This window comes from Schistocerca cancellata, chromosome 2 (genome assembly GCF_023864275.1).
Source record: "Schistocerca cancellata isolate TAMUIC-IGC-003103 chromosome 2, iqSchCanc2.1, whole genome shotgun sequence".
Taxonomy (NCBI): domain Eukaryota; kingdom Metazoa; phylum Arthropoda; class Insecta; order Orthoptera; family Acrididae; genus Schistocerca; species Schistocerca cancellata.
In genome coordinates, this window is record NC_064627.1 from 885,819,847 (window position 1) to 885,843,929 (window position 24,083).

The 24,083-nt window shown below is 42.0% G+C and overlaps 1 protein-coding gene across 1 annotated transcript in view; it reads left to right on the top strand.

Moving 5' to 3' along the window:
- Positions 1-22,104, top strand: part of LOC126159561 (neuroligin-2-like) — a 136,247-nt gene extending 114,143 nt beyond the window's left edge. Inside the window, exons 5-6 of the mRNA XM_049916559.1 lie at positions 10,053-10,171; positions 19,777-22,104. Of these exons, the coding sequence (XP_049772516.1) occupies positions 10,053-10,171; positions 19,777-20,783 (1,126 nt within the window). The 3' untranslated portion in view covers positions 20,784-22,104. The remainder of the gene's footprint in view (positions 1-10,052; positions 10,172-19,776) is intronic.
- Positions 22,105-24,083: the final 1,979 nt, after the last annotated feature.

Here is a 24,083-nt window from a genome sequence, read left to right on the forward strand (position 1 = left end):
TATAATAACTGTTCTTGCTAGAAAGCGCGTCTACTCTAATTCCTATCGCGCATTAGTATACTCATGAAAATTTTGCGTAGTGTCTAAAAGGGTAATCAATAATGAGGATTAATCGTTGCATGCCCTGCATGTAATCAAGGTCATATCAAGGTTTCCTGGGAACTACTGACTGTTTTACATATAACTCTAAGAAACTCTTTAAGCTCTCAATATCCCAGTAGTGTGTTTATAATTCAGGGTTTTTGATATTGCCCCTCTGGCTCTATTCTCACTCGAAGTGTATTTTATCAGTATTGCAACTCACTGGCTAGAATAAATTTCATTCGCGTGGACAAAAATACGAAATACGATTACTTTCCAAAAGTTATGGAACATCTCATCAGAATAGGATTTAACGAAATGGACATCTTTTGTCGTTTTTATTAAGAGTACGTTAGTGTCTGAGTTTATAAATAATTTTGTACATGACGTATAACTTTCGGTGAAAGCACCAAATGATGCATCCGGTTCAACCCTATTTCCTCGTTTCAGCTTAAACGAAACAGAATTCGACCTCCATGACACTGACCTGCAAGTTAGCGAGTTGCTAGAAAACACCTCTAATATCTAAGTTCAGCAATCGTTACGGGGCGGAAGTTTACAAAATTCATCTTAAATTCCTCAGTATCTGCTATCGACCACTGCTTCCCAGTTTACAACGTAAAATATCATTAAACATAAAATAATAGTTTACTCTGTTTAGACATATTAATTATAATTTTTATGTTGTTGGAAGTATGACGAAAGCTTTATCTGGACTAACCGAAAGAGTGAGCAACGGCCTTTCCGCAGTGGATACAACGGTTCCCGTCAGAACACCGAGGTTAAACGGAGTCAGGCGTGGATGGCAGTTGGATGGGTGACCATCCGGGCCGCCGTGCACTGTTGCTATTTTTCTTGGTGCACTCAGCTTCGTGATGCGAACTGAGGAGCGACATGACCGAACAGTAACGGCTCCGGTCACAGAAAACCATCATAACGACCGGGACAGCGGTATGCTGACCACACGCCCCTTCTATACTCATCCTCATCTGAGGATGATACGGCGGTCGGATGGTCCCCATAGGGGACTTGTGGTCTGAAGACGGAGTGCGTAACAAAAGAGTACAATATTATTGCCTATATTTGCTTCAATTCTGAGGAACTTCCATTTTGAGAAATACTCCTCATTCTTCGCCTGAATTTCTAAGTCAAGCCTGTGGAAAATATAAGGGCAACAAACATGTTTCGCTGTTTCTATCCCATTTTTTAACTTGCAACATAATACGCTATTCGAACATAGAATTGCCTGTTCACTTAAATGTAATGTAAAGAGCGCATGTTAAAACATTATTTCAAAATTACATACGAGTATAACTCAACTGTGGCACTGTATGACTCAGCTTTCAGTCGGTGATGCTTTGAGATTAACGGTAACGTACTTTAAGAACAAAAATTTTCCCACTAATAACATGTATGGAATTTTGATAAAGCACTCACACTAAACCAAGCACTCATGATACAGCACTCACACTAAACAAGCTTTCTTCACAAGCGAGGTATTGCAAATCAGACATTCAGGTGAGTAGGTAGTTTTCGCACTCATACATATTCAAAAAGTGTTGAACACCATGGCAGACTATAATTTGTTAAGGGAGGTACTACATATATCTCCGCAAATATTTGTCCTCCACGAAGAACTGTGGAGAGATGGAAGCTAGTACGGAAGCGTCGATAGATAGTATTAATCAGTAATAATAATTTTAGGAAGTGCCATAGAGGCGTGATCGGAGTAACGGTAACGCATATGTATGGTGAAACTTACGGCATCTTTAATTTAATTTTGATAAATACGTGCCAGTGCTCATAAGTAAGAGGAAATTTCCTCTAGGTTTTCTTAAAGGTAATAGCGTCTTATTGATGGGTAGGCGTAACGTTGTGAGACGACATGAAACGTCACCGACAACATGATATCTTTTGTAAAATGGGCATGCGAAGTTTTCGGTACGCTGTGAGAGCTCTGGGAAAAGCCATTATAGGAGAAACGGCAACCACTTACGAAAAACCTATGCAGCGTACAAGAGAGTTAACGCAGAACAGGGAATCAGCGATCATAAAGCGGTACTGCATCGATGATTTCAGCAGTAAAAATAAATATTAAAAAATGTAGGCAGATTTTTCTGTTTAGCAAAACTGACAAAAACAGATTTCAGAGTACTTGACGGCTCAACACAGAAGTTTTGTCTCAAGTACAGATAGTGTTGAGGGTCAGTGAACAAAGTTCAAAACCATCGTACAATATGCATTAAATGAGTATATGCCAAGCAAGATCGTAAGAGATGGAAAAGAGCCACTGTGGTACAGCAACCGAGTTAGAAAACTGCTGCGGAAGCAAAGGGAACTTCACAGCAAACATAAATATAGCCAAAGCCTTGCAGACAAAAAAAAAAAAAAATTACGTGAAGCGAAATGTAGTGTGAGGAGGGCTATGCGAGAGGCGTACAATGAATTCGAAAGTAAAGTTATATGTACTGACTTGGCAGAAAATCCTAAGAAATTTTGATCTTATGTCAAAGCGGTAGGTGGATCAAAACAAAATATCCAGACACTCTGTGACCAAAATGGTACTGAAACAGAGGATGATAGATGAAAGGTCGAAAGACTAAATGTCTTTTTTCTAAAGCTGCTTCACAGAGGAAGACTGCACTGTAGTTTCTACTCTAGATTGTCGCACAGATGACAAAATGGTAGATATCGAAATAGACGACAGAGGGATAGAGAAACAATTAAAATCACTCAGAATAGGAAAGGGCGCTGTACCTGATGGGAAACCAGTTCGATTTTACACAGAGTACGCGAAGGAACTTGCCCCCTTCTTGCAGCGGTGTAACGTAGGTCTCTAGAAGAGCGTAGCGTTCCAAAGGATTGGAAAAGGGCACAGGTCATCCCCGTTTTCAAGGAGGGTCGTCGAACATATGTGCAGAACTGTAGACCTATATCTCTAACGTCGATCTGTTGTAGAATTTTGGAACACGTATTATGTTCGAGTATAATGACTTTTCTGGAGACTAGAAATCTACTCTGTAGGAACCAGCATGGGTTGCGAAAAAGCGATCGTGTGAATCCAGCTCGCGCTATTCGTCCACGAGACTCAGAGAGCCATAGACACGGTTTCCCAGGTAGATGCCGTATTTCTTTACTTCCGCAAGGCGTTCGATACAGTTCCCGACAGTCGTTTAAAGAACAAAGTAAGAGAATATGGACTATCAGACAAATTCTGTGATTGGATTGAAGAGTTCCTAGACAACAGATGTTTAGGACGGGTAGTAGTGACAGAGCATCGAGTGACATTATAATGAGTGCACTATCCGAAAATTACCACGAGCAATTAAACCGAGAATCGACTCGTGGAGATAACATCTTGGACCTACTGATAACAAACAGACCCCAGCTTTTCGACTCTGTAAGCGCAGAACAGGGAATCAGTGATCATAAGGCCGTTGCAGCATCCCTGAATATGAAAGTAAATAGGAATATAAAAAAAGAGAGGAAGGTTTATCTGTTTAGAAAGAGTAATAGAAGGGAAATTTCAGACTATCTAAGAGATCAACATGAAAATTTATGTTCCGACACTGACAATGTTGAGTGTTTAAGGAAAAAGTTCAAGGCAACCGTAAAAAGCGGTTTAGACAGGTACGTGCCGAGTAAAACTGTGAGGGACGGGAAAAACCCACCGTGGTTCAACAACAAAGTTAGGAAACTACTGCGAAAGCAAAGAAAGCTTCACTGCAAGTTTAAACGCAGCCAAAACCTCTGAGACAAACAGAAGCTAAACGATGTCAAAGTTAGCGTAAGGAGGGCAATGCGTGAAGCGTTCAGTGAATTCGAAAGTAAAATTCTATGTACCGACTTCACAGAAAATCCTAGGAAGTTCTGGTCTTACGTTGAATCAGTAAGTGGCTCGAAACAGCATATCCAGACACCCCGGGATGATGATGGAATTGAAACAGAGGATGACACGCGAAAAGCTGAAATACTAAACACCTTTTTCCAAAGCTGTTTCACAAGGGAAGACCCCACTGCAATTCCTTCTCTAAATCCTCGCACAAACGAAAAAATGGCTGACATCGAAATAAGTGTCCAAGGAATAGAAAAGCAACTGGAATCACTCAACAGAGGAAAGTCCACTGGACTTGACGGGATACCAATTCGATTCTACACAGAGTACACGAAAGAACTTTCCCCCCTCATAACAGCCGTGTACCGCAAGTCTCTAGAGGAACGGAAGGTTCCAAATGATTGGAAAAGAGCACAGGTAGTCCCAGTCTTCAAGAAGGGTCGTCGAGCAGAAGCGCAAAACTATAGGCCTATATCTCTGACGTCGATGTGTTGTAGAATTTTAGAACATGTTTCTTGCCCGCGTATCATGTCGTTTCTGGAAACCCAGAATCTACTCTGTAGGAATCAACATGGATTCCGAAAACAGCGATCGTGTGAGACCCAACTCGCTTTGTTTGTTCGTGAAACCCATAAAATATTAAATACCGGTTCACAGGTAGATGCTGTTTTCCTTGACTTCCGGAAGGCGTTCGATACAGTACCGCACTGTCGCCTGATAAACAAAATAAGAGCGTACGGAATATCAGACCAGCTGTGTGGCTGGAATGGCCAGCCTGAGTGGCTGACTGGTTCTAGGCGCTACAGTCTGTAACCGCGCGACCGCTTCGTTCGCAGGTTCGAATCGTGCCTCGGGCATGGATGTGTGTGATGTCTTTAGGTTAGTTAGGTTTAAGTAGTTCTAAGTTCTAGGGGACTGATGACCTCAGAAGTTAAGTCCCATAGTGCTCAGAGCTTTTTGAACCATTTTTTTTTGGCTGGATTGAAGAGTATTTAGCAAACAGAACACAGCATGTTGTTTTCAATGGAGATACCTCTTGCGTGACACAGGGGAGTGTTACGGAATCATTACTTTTCACAATATATATAAATGACCTAGTAGATAGTGTCGGAAGTTCCGTGCCGCTTTTCTCGGATGATGCTGTAGTGTACAGAGAAGTTGCAGCATTAGAAAATAGTAGCGAAATGCAGGAAATCTGCACTGGATAGGCACTTGGTGCAGGGAGTGGCCACTGACCCTTAACATTGACAAATGTAATGTATTGCGAATACATAGAAAGAAGGATCCTTTATTGTACGATTATATGATAGTGGAACAAACACTTGTAGCCGTCACTCCTGTAAAATATCTGGGAGTATGCGTGCGGAACGATTTGAAGTGGATTGATCATATAAAATTAATTGTTTGTAAGGCGGGTACCAGGTTGAGATTCATTGGGAGGATCCTTAGAAATTGTAGTCCATCAACAAAGGAGGTGGCTTACAAAACACTTCGACCTATAATTGAGTATTGCTCATCAGTGTGGGATCCGTACCGGATCGGGTAGACGGAGGAGATAGAGAAGATCCAAAGAAGAGCGGCGCGTCTCGTCACAGGGTTATTTGGTAAGCGTGAAAGCGTTACGAAGATGTTTAGCCAACTCAAGTGGCAGACTCTGCAAGAGAGGCTCCCTGCATCGCGGTGTAGCTTGCTGTCCAGGTTTCGAGAGGGTGCGTTTCTGGATGAGGTATCGAATATATTGCTTCCCCCTACTTATACCTCCCGAGGAGATCACGAATGTAAAATTAGAGATATTCGAGCGCGCACGGAGGCTTTCCGGCAGTCATGCTTCCCGCGAACCATACGCGGCTGGAACAGAAATGGGAGGTAATGACAGTGGCACGTAAAGTACCCTCCGCTACACACCGTTGGATGGCTTGCGGAGTATAAATGTAGATGTAGATGTAGAAAAGAACGCAGCATGCCATTCTCAATGGAGAGAAGTCTTCCGAAGTAAGAGTGATTTCAGGTGTGCCGCAGCGGAGTGTGGTAGGACCGTTGCTATTCACAATATACATAAATGACCTTGTTGATAACATCGGAAGTTTACTGAGGCTTTTTGCGGATGATGCTGTGGTACATCGAGAGGTTGTAACAATGGAAAATTGTACTGAAATGCAGGAAGGTCTGCAGCGAATTGACGCATGGTGCAATTGAATCTCAATGTAGACAAGTGTAATGTGCTGCGAATACATAGAAAGAAAGATCTCTTATCATTTAGCTACAATTAGCAGGTCAGCAACTGGAAGCAGGTAATTCCATAAATTATCTGGGAGTACGCATTAGGAGTGATTTAAAATGGAATGACCATATAAAGTTGATCGACGGTAAAGCAGATGCCACACTGAGATTCATTGGAAGAATTCTAAGGAAATGCAATCCGAAAACAAAGGAAGTAGGTTACAGTACACTTGTTCACCCACTGCTTGAATACTGCTCACCAGTGTGGGATCCGTACCAGATAGGGTTGATAGAAGAGATAGAGAAGATCCAACGGAGAGCAGCGCGCTTCGTTACAGGATCATTTAGTAATCGCGAAAGCGTTACGGAGTTGATAGATAAACTCCAGTGGAAGACTCTGCAGGAGAGACGCTCAGTAGCTCGGTACGGGCTTTTTTTTTGAAGTTTAGAGAACATACCTTCACCGAAGAGTCAAGCAGTATATTGCTCCCTCCTACTTATATCTCGCGAAGAGACCATGAGGATAAAATCAGACAGATTAGAGCCCACACAGAGGAATACTGACAATCCTTCTTTCCACGAACAATACGAGACTAGAATAGAAGGGAGAACCGATAGAGGTACTCAAGGTAACCCTGCACCACACACCGTCATGTGGCTTGCGGAGTATGGATGTAGATGTAGACGTAGATGAGAACTCGATTTAATGGAACGCCAGTGAGGTCAGATTAAATGAGAATATTGCAGGAATTCAAGTGTGCACTGCTAGACAGGGGTGAAAAATATATGGATTTACGATGCAGGAACACGTCGACATTCAAAACAGCTTCTAGCCGTATGGGAATGGATGAATTCAGGTCCTGCATGGTTTTCAAGGGAATCGTATACCATTCTTCCCGCATAATATTGTCAAGTTCATATAACGACGACTGAGCTGGATAGCGATCATGCACCCTTCTTTCTAGATCGCAAAGGGTCAATAATATTGAAATGTGGTGACTGTGTTGGCCGAGGAGATGTAACAATTCATTCTAGAACTCATAAAATCTGTGTAGCATATAGCGAGCAGGGCAAACAGGGGCCCTAATATCTGCGAACACAGCGTCATCTTCATCATGGGACAAACACTGTACTACCGGTGGGCCCTGACCAGCCAAAATGGTGACATTATCTCTGGCACTTACGTGGTCTTGCAGAGTAACCAAGACTGCCATCACCGAATCCCCGCCTTATTTCACTTTTGAACGTTAATTCGGCCTGAAGTTGGGAACATTGTGAAACAAGACTAATCCGATCAAATTACTCCCTTCCGTTGATCCATAGTTTAGGTTTTATGGCTTCGACACCATGTTTTCCTTTTATGAGCATTGCGATACTGACAAGTGATTTTGGAATTACAGCTCGCCCTACAGTTCCCTGTTTATGGAGTTACTTTGGTGTTGTTTTGGTGCTAGCAGCGTCCGCGATTACGACATTCATTTCTACAGTTACTTTAGCAGTTTTCGTCCTCTTCTGTTACGTCAGAATCCTCTTTAGTGAACGCCTCTCACTATCACTAAACACACACTTTCTACCGCGTTGTGGCCTAGCGGTTGATGTTTCTCCGGTTTCCTTCTATGCGGTGCCTCTTGAAACCCCAAATACTTCGGCTACCTTGTTTATGGGGTCACTCAACATCGAGTACCAACATTTATCCCTTTGATTTCACTTAGCTCGGATCATTTAGTAATCGCGAAAACGTTACGGAGATGATAGATAAACTCTAGTGAACGACTCTGCACGAGAGACGCTCAGTAGCTCGGTACGGGCTTTTATTGAAGTTTTGAGAACATACCTTCACCGAGGAGTCAAGCAGTATATGGTTCCCTCCTACGTATATCTCGCGAAGAGACCATGAGGATAAAATCAGAGAGATTAGAGCCCACACAGAGGCATACCGACAATCCGTCTTGCCACGAACAGTACGAGACTGGAATAGAGGGGAGAACCGACAGAGGTAGTCAAGGTACCCTCCGCCACACGCCGTCAGGTGGCTTGCGGAGTATGGATGTAGATGTAGATGTAGTAGATGCAACAGCGCACCCTGCAGGCTTGGCTAGTATCTGCATCTATGTTCAAGCACATATTTCTCTCGGTGTTTCCATATTTATGCCTGTCAGTACAAAAGGTATTCAATGATTCTGAGGAGTCCTTCACAGGAGCTACTGGAAGAAAGTCCACTGATATAGCTCCCATCATGCGCTATTAGTGTAGTATAGTGAATCAATATTTAAGGCAGAGCCGTGTCTGAATTTATTGGTTTCCCTCAAATACTTTCTGAGTTGTGAGTAGAGCTACAACTTTGGTTTTGACTAGGTATCTGGATAGTTCCTAACACCTCAAGTACTTTTTAACGTGATGATAATTAAATCCGGGGACTTTCACCTAAGTATGAATTCTCTTCGTGAACGTGTCTGTATTAATTTATTCCAACACTGAAAAATACGTAAATGAAACAAGTGACCAGCGAGATCATTTCATGTAAGAAGTTAAACTTTGATAAAAATATTCATCTTGTTTTCCATTTTATGTCTTTCATTTTTCTCCTCAGGAACCTAGCGCTTATTCTTCAATTTCCACGATCCTCTTTCATTGACTAAGATGGCTGCATTTAAAATGTCTTCGTGAGCTTCCTGACTTCTGTCGTGTAGTTCCAGAGAATCTTACCTTAGTTCTAAACGAAATTAATAATGCCGTGTTTCTATCAAATTCCAGATCTTGACGTCGTATAATATTTCATTTTCATAGTTCTAGGCTTCATGTGACATTTCATTTTGATAGTTTTTCTGAACGTGCTTTCCTGCGAACTAAATGCTCACACCTTGTGTTTGTGTTTGGATTTGTTTCGTACTAGTAGTATCGATTTCCTTGCTTATGTCTTCAGCATACTGAACGACAGGAAAGTACCTTATTATATGCCTCTGTACTCGCCTGTTTTCTCTTATTTTACTCTCACAGTCTTTGAATGATATTTTTTTAAAATCAACCAATAGATTTTCACAATAAGTGTATCGCCTTCCCTCCAAATATTCCCATTTACATTTCCTGAACGTATCTCTTACATTTCCGTATCGACTAAACCGACTACTTAACGAACCTAGCAGTGCATCTCCGAATGCCCTCTTTGTAAGAAATCTAAACACAGTAAGAGAAGTCTAGAATTGGTCATATTTGCGTCTCGTATGCGAATTCGTTTACAAATGTATTATCATTTCTAAATTCCCTTTTGCCTTCTCTAATACTGATCTTATGTGACCGTCCCATTTAATGCCGCTTCTTACACCTAATACTTATATGACTTGGCGTGCTCACGATTGACGCCAGTATTCTTGTAATCTGTACTGTTGTTCCTTTTCACCCTTTCTTATTGGTACCATGTTACATTTACCTACATTTACGACGAGTTGCGTTCGTTACTCAAAGTGGAAATTTTGAACAGTTTCTCTACTAGATCTAACTTGGTGTTACACAGTGTCAGTATCTGTCGAGATATCAACACTATTTGGTGAGTAAACTGATGAAGTGGAGTGAAGCACGAATTCTTGCTTCACTAAGTAGGAGAAAGCAGTAAATAAGCCAGATAATGTTTTCCCTTTTCATAATTTTTCAAGTGTCATCAAATTTTAACTGACTTTGCTGTTTTGCGTTACTGTCCCAACATTTGTGTATTGCCTTCTTCATTATAAAGCAAGTCAAACCAACATGTACCACTACATTTTCAACTGTAAAGTAGAAGAATCTCCATGGCTCTGAGATGAAATTATTTATTTAACAAAGGGCGAATTTTTTTTTCTTTTTCTCGCTTGATTAGTATTTTAATAATTCTGTACTAGTTCAACAAGAGTGGTGTTTCACTAGAATGGTTGTTCTGCTTCAGGAATCCGAACGAACCGCAGGAGCCGGACCTGGTGCACGGGGCCCGCCAGGAGAGGAACCGCTTCAAGAACATCGAGTGGACGGCGTACGAGGCAGTCCACAAGAAGTACCTCAACCTCGGTACTTGTCCATTCCTACATTACAGCACTCAGAAATAATAAGCCGCTACTGGCATTGTTGGTTACTGTCGCTGCCACAATAGCACTAACGGGTACCTCACTTCAACTGGTACTTCTATTTTCATATACAGTAACCCATTCGTCACTTCTCTCTACTTATTTTTTCATCAACGAGAAGACTAAACATTTTAATCGTTGCAGATCATTTTGTGAAGTTAACGAAGGCAGTGCCGTTCCTGGTCATTTACTATTAACGAGAAACGAAAACCTGCCCAAGTACTAAACATGTGAAGAAATATTCTCCTGAAGAAACATGAATGAATTCACTTTTAGGTTACTCAGCAAATTAAACTGTGTGATATACTAATATCTCTATCATCTCAGAGTGCAATTCGTCTGCTTGGTTATTCCTGAGAACAAGATATGTTGCGGATTCTTTAGTATCTTTCTCAGGTACATATTCCTACGCCTGATCCACTTTTTACATCTGAAGTATTGTAAAGTCAAGATTCCGTAAATATATTTTACTACTTAACATTTTAGAATCGCATATTACACAGTCGTCAGTCTTCTTCCCCTACAGTTTTTAATCCCCAACTGTTCCCTCTAGTTCTATGGTTCCCTGATGTCAAAACAGATATGCTGTAATTCTGTCTCTCTGCCTTGTCAGTTTCCCACATGTTCTTCCCTTCGTCGATAATGTGGAAAACCCCTTTACTCTTTTCTCCACTGGCTCAAGATATGCAGCCTCCTTCTATAGCAGACAATCACTAACGCCTTGATTCTCCTACTCTCCAATTTCCCATTCGTCAGTGGTTCACTTCCACACCATTCTATGCTCCAAACGTGTATCCTCAAAAGTTTATTCCTGTCATGAAAACCGATATTTGGTACTGCTAGAATAGCTTTGGCCAGGAATATCCTCTTTACTTGTTCCCCTGTTCCAGTCTCCATTTTATGTCGTTCAGACCTTGTTCCTCATGCCCTATTTTGTTTCCAAGTTATAAAAATTCTTTCATTTCGTTTTCTTTGTGGTCCTCTATTTTGATGTTAAATTTATCGCTAATTTCAGTTCCGTTAATACTTGTTACTGGCCTTTCTTCAGTTTACTCTGAGTCCGAATTATGTGCCCATAAGATAGTCAGTGCCATTCAACAGGTTCCGTATTTATTCTTTACCTTCACAGAGAATAGCAACCATCATCAGTGAATGTCATCAGTGGTATAAATCCACCCTAAATACCAATCTCTGTGCTGAACTTACTTTTCTTCTTCTTCATTGCTTCTTCGATATATAGATTGAATAGTGGGATTGAGATAATACATCTGTGTTTAACGCCCTTTTTAATATGAGTACTTATTTCTCGGTTTCCCATTTTTATTGCTCCATTTGGTTTTTGTAAGTATTGTTTATTACTCGTATTTCCCTACTGCTTATACGTACATTTCCGAGAATTTCGAACACCTTACACCATTTTACACTGTCAAAATTGTTTCGGGCTTCCACACATAATTAAGTAATGTTAAAAATAAATTTGCCATTCGCAGTCTCTGGATCTAAATAACTTTTCTAAAATAAGTTTTACATTGTTGCAAATGCCTAACTGTGAAAGAAACACAGAAGAATGCAAAACATAGGAAAACCACAGTAAGCGGTAACTAGCCATGTATAAAAATCGAGTCTGTTTTCAAATTTGTGAATATTTATTGAGAAACTCCAATTTTTGTATCTACATGTAGTAAAGAACTTTCCCCGCTGTTTAGTAGAACGAAAATTAAAAAGAAAACAAAACGAAACACAGAAATACTGTAATTTCAGCGAAGCATGTGTGGGCAAAAGAAAAAAAAAAAAAAGATTTTAGTTTGCTCAAGATGGATCACATACAATAGCATATTTACAGTAGTTACATCTCTTCAGCCTAATCGAGAGAAGTTCAATGTATCAGCCGACTTAGTAACAAAAATAACACTACTTAAATGCTTATAGTCTCAACTGCACACTGCTATATGAGCAGTAGAAGTAGCTCACCAATAAATCCGACCATTTGACAAGACATAACGTTTGATGTAATTTAAGTTCTACCTACTATGACAAGAAAAATAGATTCAGAAAATATTCTAGCTGAGGTCCTGCAGCAGTGGAGACACTGGGTCCGTTTCTGGGAAGAGCGGATCTCCAATTCTAGTCTCGCGACTTCCATTAATAGCTTCGCTGAATTGCATCATACAATTGGATATATTGTTGTAGCATCAAGTTAATGACAGTTTTCTTTCTCCACCGTCAGTCGTCTGAGATAATGTTGTCCTAAAGATACGTATATCATCAGGACCCTTAAGTTTCAAGACACTTAGCATACGTGTAATATGTCAACCTCTTAATAAAGTAAAGTTTCTAAATGAGTCGAGGCATATTACACACACAAAAAAAGTTTTGCATCACCCCCGTTTCCAAAACTCCTGAAGACAGACGTTGACTGTGGATATTATATCACAGACACAGTCTCTTTCTTCAGAGATGTGACTAAACCCGCCCAGAGATGTAAACATGAGCAGCGCGTATTAGACGGAGCGGCTCCGACAGTCGATCAGTTCCAGTCATTCCACAGAAGAAGGAGCTACACGGCTCATTTTGTATGTAGTTCATCCATGCCTAGACGGTCAATACCGCTGTTCGGTCGCGTCCGCATTGCTACGTTGTGCTGGGCACGGCTTTCAACAGTCGAGGCGTTCAGGCGTCTCTGAGACAACCAAAGCGATGTTGTTCGGGCATGGAGGAGGTAGAGAGAGATAACTCATGGTCTACTACTGCGGTGGAAGACCGCTCCGTAACGGACAATGGCTCGGAGGAACCCTGACAACATCACCACCATGCTGAATAATGCTTTTCGTGTAGCCAAATGACGTCGTGTTAAGACTCAAACTATGCGCAACAGGCTACATGATGCGCAACTTCACTTCCGACGTCCATGGCAAGGTCCAACTTTGCAACCACGACACCATGCACCGCAGAACAGATGGGCCCAACAACATGCCGAATGGACCGCTCAGGATTGGCATCACGTCCTCTTCACCGAATGAGTGTCGTATGTGCCATCAACCAGCCAATCATCGGAGACGTGTTTGGAGGCAACCCGGTCAGGCTGAACACCTTAGACACGCTGTTTAGCGAGTGCAGTAAGGTGGAGGATCCCTTCTGTTTTGAGGTGTCATTATGTGGGGTTGACGTACGCTTCAGGTGGTCTTGGAAGGCGCCGTAATGACTGTGCGATACGTGAATGCCATCCTCCGACCGATAGTGCAACCATATCGGCAGCATATTCTTTAAAAGGGATGTTCATGGAAGACGTGAGCCACCAACGACTAAGGGATCTACGCCGAATCGCCGTTGAGGAGTGAGACAACTTGGGCCGACAATGTCTTGATGAACTTGTGGATAGTATGCCAGACGAATACAGGCATGCATCAATGCGAGTGGACGTGCTACTAGGTATTAGAGGTACCGGTGTGTAAAGCAATCTGGACCACCACCTCTGAAGGTCTCTCTGCATGGTGGTGCAATATGCATGTGTGGTTTTCATAAGCAATAAAAAGGGAGAAAATTTTGTTTATGTTGATCTCTATTCCAATTTTCTGTACATGCTCTGAAACACTCGGAAGTGATTTAATGCAAAGCATTTTTTTATGTGTGCATTAGAAAACAAAAATCTACAAAGTAGTACCTAAATTTAGACTCGGCCAGGTTCCACAACACAGATACTCGTGCACTACAGTTCTGTACGCCATTGTGCACCACGGATTTTGTTGTCTAAAATATACGTTTTTATTCTTTTTCCGGATTGTTAGTTCACGGCACGTGGAGACATTACTGAGGCTCCACCGACGCTGCGTATGTTACCGTCCGAGATGTAAGGATTTTGAGAGAGATGTCATGGTCTCAGGACACCCTTATTTCTATAATCCTAAGCTCTTCTGTTTGTGGAAGAAAAATAGAAACGCACAAACATTGTACCTGTTTTAGGAAACGAGAGGGAAGTAAAATTAGGATGTAACTCCCAGTCGATGACAAGTTGTTGTTGTTGTGGTCTTCAGTCCTGAGACTGGTTTGATGCAGCTCTCCATGCTACTCTATCCTGTGCAAGGTTCTTCATCTCCCAGTATCTACTGCAACCTACATCCTTCTGAATCTGCTTAGTGTATTCATCTCTTGGTCTCCCTCTAAGATTTTTACCCTCCACACTGCCCTCCAATGCTAAATTTGTGATCCCTTGATGTCTCAAAACAGGTCCTACCAACCGATCCCTTCTTCTAGTCAAGTTGTGCCACAAACTTCCATTCTCCCCAATCCTATTCAATACCTCCTCATTAGTTACGTGATATACCCACCTTATCTTCAGCATTCTTCTGTAGCACCACGTTTCGAAAGCTTCTATTCTCTTCTTGTCCAAACTAGTTATCGTCCATGTTTCACTTCCATACACGGCTACACTCCATACAAACACTTTCAGAAACGACTTCCTGACACTTAAATCTATACTCGATGTTAAAAAATTCCTCTTCTTGAGAAACGCTTTCCTTGCCATTGCCAGTCTACATTTAATATCCTCTCTACTTCGACCATCATCGGTTACTTTACTCCCTAAATAGCAAAACTCCTTTACTACTTTAAGTGTCTCATTTCCTAATCTAATTCCCTCAGCATCACCCGACTTAATTTGACTACATTCCATTATCCTCGTTTTGCTTTTGTTGATGTTCATCTTATATCCTCCTTTCAAGACACTGTCCATTCCGTTCAAATGCTCTTCCAAGTCCTTTGCTGTCTCTGACAGAATTACAATGTCATCGGCGAACCTCAAAATTTTTACTTCTTCTCCATGAATTTTAATACCTACTCCGAATTTTTCTTTTGTTTCCTTTACTGCTTGCTCAGTATACAGATTGAATAACATCGGGGAGAGGCTACAACCCTGTCTTACTCCTTTCCCAACCACTGCTTCCCTTTCATGCCCCTCGACTCTTATAACTGCCATCTGGTTTCTGTACAAACTGTAAATAGCCTTTCGCTCCCTGTATTTTACCCCTGCCACTTTCAGAATTTGAAAGAGAGTATTCCAGTTAACATTGTCAAAAGCTTTCTCCAAGTCTACAAATGCTAGATACGTAGGTTTGCCTTTTCTTAATCTTTCTTCTAAGATAAGTCGTAAGGTCAGTATTGCCTCACGTGTTCCAACATTTCTACGGAATCCAAACTGATCTTCCCCGAGGTCGGCTTCTACCAGTTTTTCCATTCGTCTGTAAAGAATTTGCGTTAGTATTTTGCAGCTGTGACTTATTAAACTGATAGTTCGGTAATTTTCACATCTGTCAACACCTGCTTTCTTTGGGATTGGAATTATTATATTCTTCTTGAAGTCTGAGGGTATTTCACCTGTCTCATACATCGTGTTCACCAGATGGTAGAGTTTTGTCATGACTGGCTCTCCCGAGGCCATCAGTAGTTCTAATGGAATGTTGTCTACTCCCGGTGCCTTGTTTCGACTCAGGTCTTTCAGTGCTCTGTCAAACTCTTCACGCAGTATCTTATCTCCCATTTCGTCTTCATCTACATCCTCTTCCATTTCCATAATATTGTCAAGTACATCGCCCTTGTATAAACCCTCTATATACTCCTTCCACCTTTCTGCCTTCCCTTCTTTGCTTAGAACTGGGTTGCCATCTGAGGCCTTGATATTCATACAAGTGGTTCTCTTCTCTCCAAAGGTCTCTTTAATGTTTCTGTAGGCAGTATCTATCTTACCCCTAGTGAGACAAGCCTCTACATCCTTACATTTGTCCTCTAGCCATCCCTGCTTAGCCATTTTGCACTTCCTGTCGATATCATGTTTGAGACGTTTGTATTGCTTTTTGCCTGCTTCTTTTACTGCATTTTTATATTTTCTCCTTTCATCAATTAAATTCAATATTTCTTCTGTTCCCCAAGGATTTCTATTAGCCCTCGTCTTTTTACCTACTTGATCCTCTGCTGCCTTCACTACTTCATCCATCAGAGCTACCCATTCTTCTTCTACTGTATTTCTTTCCCCCATTCCTGTCAATTGTTCCCCTATGCTCTCCCTGAAACTCTCTACAACCTCTGGTTCGTTCAGTTTATCCAGGTCCCATCTCCTTAAATTCCCACCTTGTTGCAGTTTCTTCAGTTTCAATCTGCAGTTCATAACCAATAGATTGTGGTCAGAATCCACATCTGCCCCAGGAAATGTCTTACAATTTAAAACCTGGTTCCTAAATCTCTGTCTTACCATTATATAATCTATCTGATACCTTTAATATCTCCAGGATTCTTCCAGGTATACAACCTTCTTTTATGATTCTTGAACCAAGTGTTGGCTATGATTAAGTTATGCTTTGTGCAAAATTCTACAAGGCGGCTTCCTCTTTCATTCCTTCCCCCCAATCCATATTCACCTACTATGTTTCCTTCTCTCCCTTTTCCTACTGACGAATTCCAGTCACCCATGACTATTAAATTTTCGTCTCCCTTCACTACCTGAATAATTTCTTTTATCTCGTCATACACTTCATCTATTTCTTCATCATCTGCAGAGGTAGTTGGCATATAAACTTGTACTACTGTAGTAGGCATGGGCTTTGTGTCTATCTTGGCCACAATAATGCGTTCACTATGCTGTTTGTAGTAGCTAACCCGCACTCCTATTTTTTTATTCATTATTAAACCTACTCCTGCATTACCCCTATTTGATTTTGTATTTATAACCCTGTAATCACCTGACCAAAAGTCTTGTTCCTCCTGCCACCGAACTTCACTAATTCCCACTATATCTAACTTTAACCTATCCATTTCCCTTTTTAAATTCTCTAACCTACCTGCCCGATTAAGGGATCTGACATTCCACGCTCCGATCCGTAGAACGCCAGTTTTCTTTCTCCTGATAACGACGTCCTCCTGAGTAGTCCCCGCCCGGAGATCCGAATGGGGGACTATTTTACCTCCGGAATATTTTACCCAAGAGGACGCCATCATCATTTAATCATACAGTAGAGCTGCATGTCCTCGGGAAAAATTACGGCTGTAGTTTCCCCTTGCTTTCAGCCGTTCGCAGTACCAGCACAGCAAGGCCGTTTTGGTTAATGTTACAAGGCCAGATCAGTCAATCATCCAGACTGTTGCCCCTGCAACTACTGAAAAGGCTGCTGCCCCTCTTCAGGAACCACATGTTTGTCTGGCCTCTCAACAGATACCCCTCCGTTGTGGTTGCACCTACGGTACGGCCATCTGTATCGCTGAGGCACGCAAGCCTCCCCACCAACGGCAAGGTCCATGGTTCATGGGGGGTCGATGACAAGGCCATTGGAGAAAAGGATTATTTCACTTTCTTTTTCAAACGAAAGACAAATTGTCAGGTTTGTTGTATCACGTCTCCAATTTCTCTCCTGTGTGCGACATCTTCATCTCAGAGTAGCACATGTAACATTTGTCTTGAATTATTCGCTGGTGTATTCATGTTATATCATCATGTCCCTAATTCCTGTTGTTTTTCGGCATATGTTCGTCTTTTCGCTGGTTCTATGGAGGACCTCCTTCATGCCTTATCTGAGAAGCCCATCTGTTTTTCAGTATCCTTGTATAGCACTATACCTTAAACGCTATTATTTTGTTTTCCGGTTCTACCGAAGTCCATGATTCGATTCCATACGATGCTGTGTTCCAAACGTCCATTCTCGGAAATAACTTGATCAAAATACGGCTTACGCTTGACACTAGGTGACTACTATTTGGGAGGAATACTCCCCTTTGCTTCTGATAGTCTAATTCTTATATCCTCCTTGCTTCGTCCGCCGGGAGCAGTTTAGCTTCCAAGGTACCAGAATTCCGTCGTCTAATTTGTGTTCTTTAGTTCTGATAATAAGTTTATCGCTAAACAGATTTCTCCTAATCCTCATTACCTCAGTCCTTATTCAGCTTCCTCTCAGTCCACATTCTGTACTCATTATGCTGTTCATTGCATTCAACAGGTTACGTAATTCTTCACATTCTCTAAGGACAGAAATTTCATCATCACGTATTAGCATTGATATTTTGTCACCCTGAATTTTAATCTGAATCATGAACCTGTCCTTTATTACAAATTGTTGGTGGTGTATTGCATTAACCAGCTGCAGCTGGTTTTTAGTTGATGTATCGAAAAACATTTTGAAACCTGTTATCGATTTGATAATACTCGTCACCAGACGGCTTTCTGTGTTTCCCAAAATACATGATCGTTCGTTTGCAGGTGATTTGCCTAGTATAAACAAAAATTCACAATTAAGAAAGCGTAATAATGACGGCTGCGCTAAAGACTTGTTTTGCAGTGCACTTACCAAGTGTCCGCTTCAAACATCTCTGTTTATCATTTTTCTCCAGCGACTCATATTAATATTCCTCGTATTTTTACTCCTCCGTATTTAACACATTTTACTTAACGTAAAATGCGTTTTCAGTCTAATGACACCCTATCCCGAAATGCCGCATTTATGTAAAGAATCAGCCTGACACAACATCGTTGACGCTCATGTACTGTGTAACCACACTGTATTCGTTTTGATGTGTTTCAAGTCTATCATAATATTTGATGCGCATTAGCAAATAGTTTTGTGGCCAAACGAATGTGTATAAAACGAAAAAAGCATGTATGTAAAAAACCGAACAACATGATGCGAATCGTTAAGGAAAAAACGGAAACAGTAAAAACAAATGACACTGTCGGAAACATCATGGAAATTTTATTCTAAGACTTTAGCGCAACCATCATTATTCCACGTTTGTAACTGTGAATCATAGGTTATCCTACGGCAAGTCATCTGCAATCCAACGTAACATGAATTTCGGCGGAAACATGAAAGCTGCCTGTTGATGAGTAATATCAGTTCGAAATTGATAACAGTACTTTATCAAAACAGTATCCATAAACCGATATGTGGCTAGTTATTGCTATACATCATCAACAATTTGTATTACATAACAGCCAGTGTCTGCAATCGTATGTTGCATATGTGTTTTATTTCCTTCATCGCTTTTTCGACGAGAATTTCGAACATCTTGTCCCAACTTACATCGTCGAAATATTTTCTATGCCGACAAATCCTATAAACCTATCTCTATTTTCCTTAAATCTTGATTCTGTTATAATACAGAAAGACAAAGGCCTGCTAAACCGTTGCTTGGAAATATGTCGGTGACCTGTTATTCATTTACTGAACGTCCCCCTTTGCTATGCAATCGTTACGTGTACGAAGGTCAGTGCCAACGTTATCTGTAGAATTTTAGATCTATAATACAACCAATGAGGTTACATCAAGTGCCTTACTTTCCCTTATCAAAATTAGAGTGTCTTTAAACGTAATATCAAATTAACTGTCACATTTATGTCAACATTTACAGATACATGCCTTTCAGATTTTTACGATTTAAATGAATACTGAAGTAAGGATGTGTGCGCTTTTTCCATGTGTCATTAAAAATTTGTTGGTTTCTAACGTACATCCAGGTTTTTCAGGGTTGTAGGGGACCTTCGTTCGTTGATTCGTTTACATGTTGTTCACGCAGACACGAAGCCAAAGGTGAAGACGCACTACCGCGCACACCGGCTCTCCTTCTGGCTGAACCTGGTGCCCGACCTGCACCGTCCCGGCGGCGACGACGTGCCCGCCTCCCACCACCGGCTGCCCGACGACGACGGCGCACCGCCCCCGCTGCCGCCACTCGTCACGAGCCGCCCCCTCGCGCCTGCCGCCCCCGACTCCGCCGTCGGTGGAGGCGCAGCCGCGACGCCCACGCCACCCGCGACGTCCGGCGGCGATAACGCGACGGCGCCGAGCCAGCCTCCTGCCGCCGCGAATGAGGACTCTGCGTCCGCCATTTCAGCCTCCGCCGCCGCGCCGCCACAGCAGCCGGAGGACGGCTTCGCGGCATACTCCACGGCACTCAGCGTCACCATCGCCATCGGCTGCTCGCTGCTCATCCTCAACGTGCTCATCTTCGCGGGCGTCTACTACCAGCGCGACAAGACGCGGCTGCAGGGCGGCAGCGGCGGAGGAGGCCCCGGAGGCGGCGGGGGCGGTGTCGGAGGCGGGGCGGCGGCCGTCGTCGGTAAGAAGCGGTCCGAGAACGGCCAGATGCCCAACAGCATCTGCGGCGACCTGCTGGTGGCGGACAGCGGCAAGGGGGACCCCCACGGCCCGCACCACCACCACGCACACCACCACCAGATGCCTCCTCCCGAGTTCGCCGACTTGCCTTCCGCTACGGGTAACGGCGGGAGCGGCGGGGGCGGTGTACCAGGGAGCGGAGGCGGCGGAACACCTGGAGGAGTCTCAGTGCCGAGGCCTCCGCCCCCACCGAAGACGCCAAAGCCGGCGGCCATCCCCGCCCTGTCTGCGACGGCGCAGCCCGAGTCCCAACCCCTGCTGCCGCCGCACGCTATCCCACTGCTAGCCGGGGGCGGTTCCGGGACGCTCACCAAGAAGAAGGGGGCAGCTGCCGCCGCCGCGGGGGCGGCAGCGGCGGCGGCAGCCGCGAGTGCCGCCAACAAAATGGAGGAGCTGCGTGTGTGACAGCAGGACTACATGACGACGGATGTGTGAACCAGCCTATACGCTGCAGGATGGCCACACGAGGCACTGCTCCGCGAAATATTAACGGGGACAGTGGGCAATACGGTTGAACCCTTTTAGGCCGGGTCGTGGTGGACTGAAGCCATCGTAAAGGCACTTGAGCTACGTCGTCCGTCGCATAATCCTCCACACAGGGACACTCCTTAACTCTGCAGTAATGTTTACGAATTCCTTTCATTAACGTCTGCAGCACCAAGAGGGTACACGTGTAATATGATCGGATATTTTTCCCCTCTTTATAGTCACAATGAGCTGCAAATGCGTGACAGAAATATTCACTATTTATCGAAACCTATATTGGTGTCTGCCAAAGTCTATTTACCAAAAGTCCCTAAAAATCCAAAGTACCTTCTGTCCTTTGGTTATGTCTGTCCATTCTCGTAAAATAACGTCATATTATTGTTGATTAAAACATTGCGTGAAAGAAACGTCATCTATCCGTTAAGAAGTCAGTAACTCGCAAGAACAATACGAATATCTACGTCCCTTCTCAGTCACAATAAATCTTTATGCATTTGTGCTTTCAGCCTTGTTTGCTAATCTGCAGACGCTCCTCGATAACACATCGCTTTGCTCAGATCTCGAGAAGAAAACCAACATATACAGTTCGGACTTACGCCTCTATAAAATGATTTCCCATAAGCTCCGTGCCATCTGTTATACTCACATGTGGTCTGCTCATGTGAGCATCACTTAACGTGACTCCAAATCATGTATCGTATTTATGAATATTTATGCTTATCACGATATCCATTGGTTACCCTCTGTTTGTGTCTGAACCATCAGTTGCCACATCACAAGGCAATGAACAAGTACGATATTCACTGGTGTAACATTTTATAATACGTGTCAGGAAACGAACTTCATTTGAGTTTCATTTAACCACGGTTTCATAATCTAATGTTGCGTGTTCATGTCTGCGTGTTTCCTTACCAGATTTCAGTATCCGTACGGGTCTGCCATTTTTTAAGTTTGTGCTGGACTGATGGAAGACGGGAAAGCCTTTCTAAAAAAAATGAATATGTGTGACGAAGTGAGTGATGGAAACGTGTGTGTTCATACGTCTTGTTCATACGTCAGAATTCCGAATATATGGCTCAACGGCTCAATAAGTGTGCTACTGGCGTGTGCAGAAAGTTATTAACATAAATATTTATGTACCCATAGAACTTATAACTACGTGGAGAACGAAGTTGTACACAGTACAGCTGAAACAATTGTTTCATTCAGTTGAATTGTAAGAAAAATATCTGAAACTTTGAGAACGTTAAAAATAAAGTATTTTTGAAAATATTAAGAATGATAAACATTACGAATGATAAAGTTTCTGTCTGTCCTTCTAACCTTCCCTGACTTTTCAGGTGAGAGCCTGCACAAGAAATCACGGTCATAGTTCCTCAATGTAAAATCTGCATTTTGTTACAAAAGAAAATAGCGTTGACAGGAGAGGATTTACATTGATTTAATATAATTAAATTAATAAATAGTTATCGTTGTTCATATGTTCATTGCAAAACTTTATAGTGTTTTCTCCATTCATAACGTTACGGCCAACATCGTACTAAGAGAAAGAAACCTATAGACATTATGCAATGCTGTATTAAATTGCAAAACTATAAATTCATTTTCATCGCTGTTTACGTACTTCAAAGCTGATGGCCAGTGGGTAACATATCACTTCGTAATAGCTTATGAATGTCATCTTTCGTAAGACGATAAACTAAATCACTCCAGACTCTCACTAATAGATTCTTGTAAATTTTCTAATCGACATGGCATATCAATAATCCATATGTATCATTTGACAGTTTCGCACAAGGCTAAAATACATACATCATGCAACAGTCTAAACAAGACATCACTAAATATTTATAAGGAACTGGCCTCACATAATAACATGCGATACAGTCTTATAGTTACTGTTGCATTACGCAAATCTATTATTAAGTGACTGTCATTAAACTAAATTCTCCAGTTACGGTACTTGTGTTTTAGTCCAGTCTTTGGCTAGGAGCCCCCTAGAAAATGCGTGAACTAGAAAATCTTACTTGTAAACATCGGAAGCATCTCTCTGCTCACATTTATTTAATTACAGCAGCATAATTCTACAGATTTCACCTTCGAATCTTTACTCACAAAGTAAGATACATATTCCTGCCACCATCGTTGCACCTAACTCGGCAGTTCCTTACTACGCACATTTAGAAAAAACATACGGATCATATGCATCCTCCTGAAGAGAGTTATTAACTTTCATAATTCCTCTTGCTTTAAAACATGAAACTTTTGGGGAATTCTCTCTCCACTAACTCTGAATGCAGTACATTGAAGGGCATTTCTACAAGTACCACCTTCCCCAAGTCTTCCTTCCAGCACGTCGGTATCTCAAGATTCGTTAGAGATCTTTACTGTATAGTTCTGTGTATACTACAATAAGATTGCGATGGTACTATGAGAGTAAGTGTGTCCTATGATCAACGGATAGTTTCTCACATAGCCTCTTGTGACATACCCTTTTACCATTGGTATCACGTATGCAACCATGGCCTGCCATAAAATTTAAAAGTTAACGTACTTACTTTAGTGTTAACTGATGACACAAACAAATTCCACGGGATCAGTCACGTGTTGCTGACGTAAGTTTGACACATGAGAGAAAGTATTATGACTTTGTATTTCGAAAAATGTTGCTTTGATAATCGGCACGTACTCTCTCATTCTCCACATCTGTAACCATGAATTATTTTCTATCAAACAATATTAAATCCTTATAAATGATTACCAGGCCATGCACGCTGTAATAAGAACAAATGTAAGGGAAGAATTATGTAATGAGGAATACCTGTTCTTGTATATACAATTATGTGAAATGTATTCAAATCCTGGTGCTATTAAATGTAAGAACAGTGTCACTTTAAACCTATTGTACATCTCTTTCAGTAAGACGTCACTGTCTGTAGGTTTCCTTGTGCCAGTATTGCAACACTCCTCGAAATCACAATATTAGCGGTTAACGATCTTGGCCACTAATTACCGATTATGTTAATGAACACTTGAATAACTCGTATGGATGACGTTGATTGTTATAATTTGTAATTTACACATATATCTACATCTTTACACCTTAGTCGTATGGAGGAGGGTACTTTCTTTACCACCTATACTCCTCCCCTTTCCTTTTTTTGTCGCGAATGGTTTGCCGGAAGAACGGCTGATGGTAGCCTCCATGTGGTCTCAAAT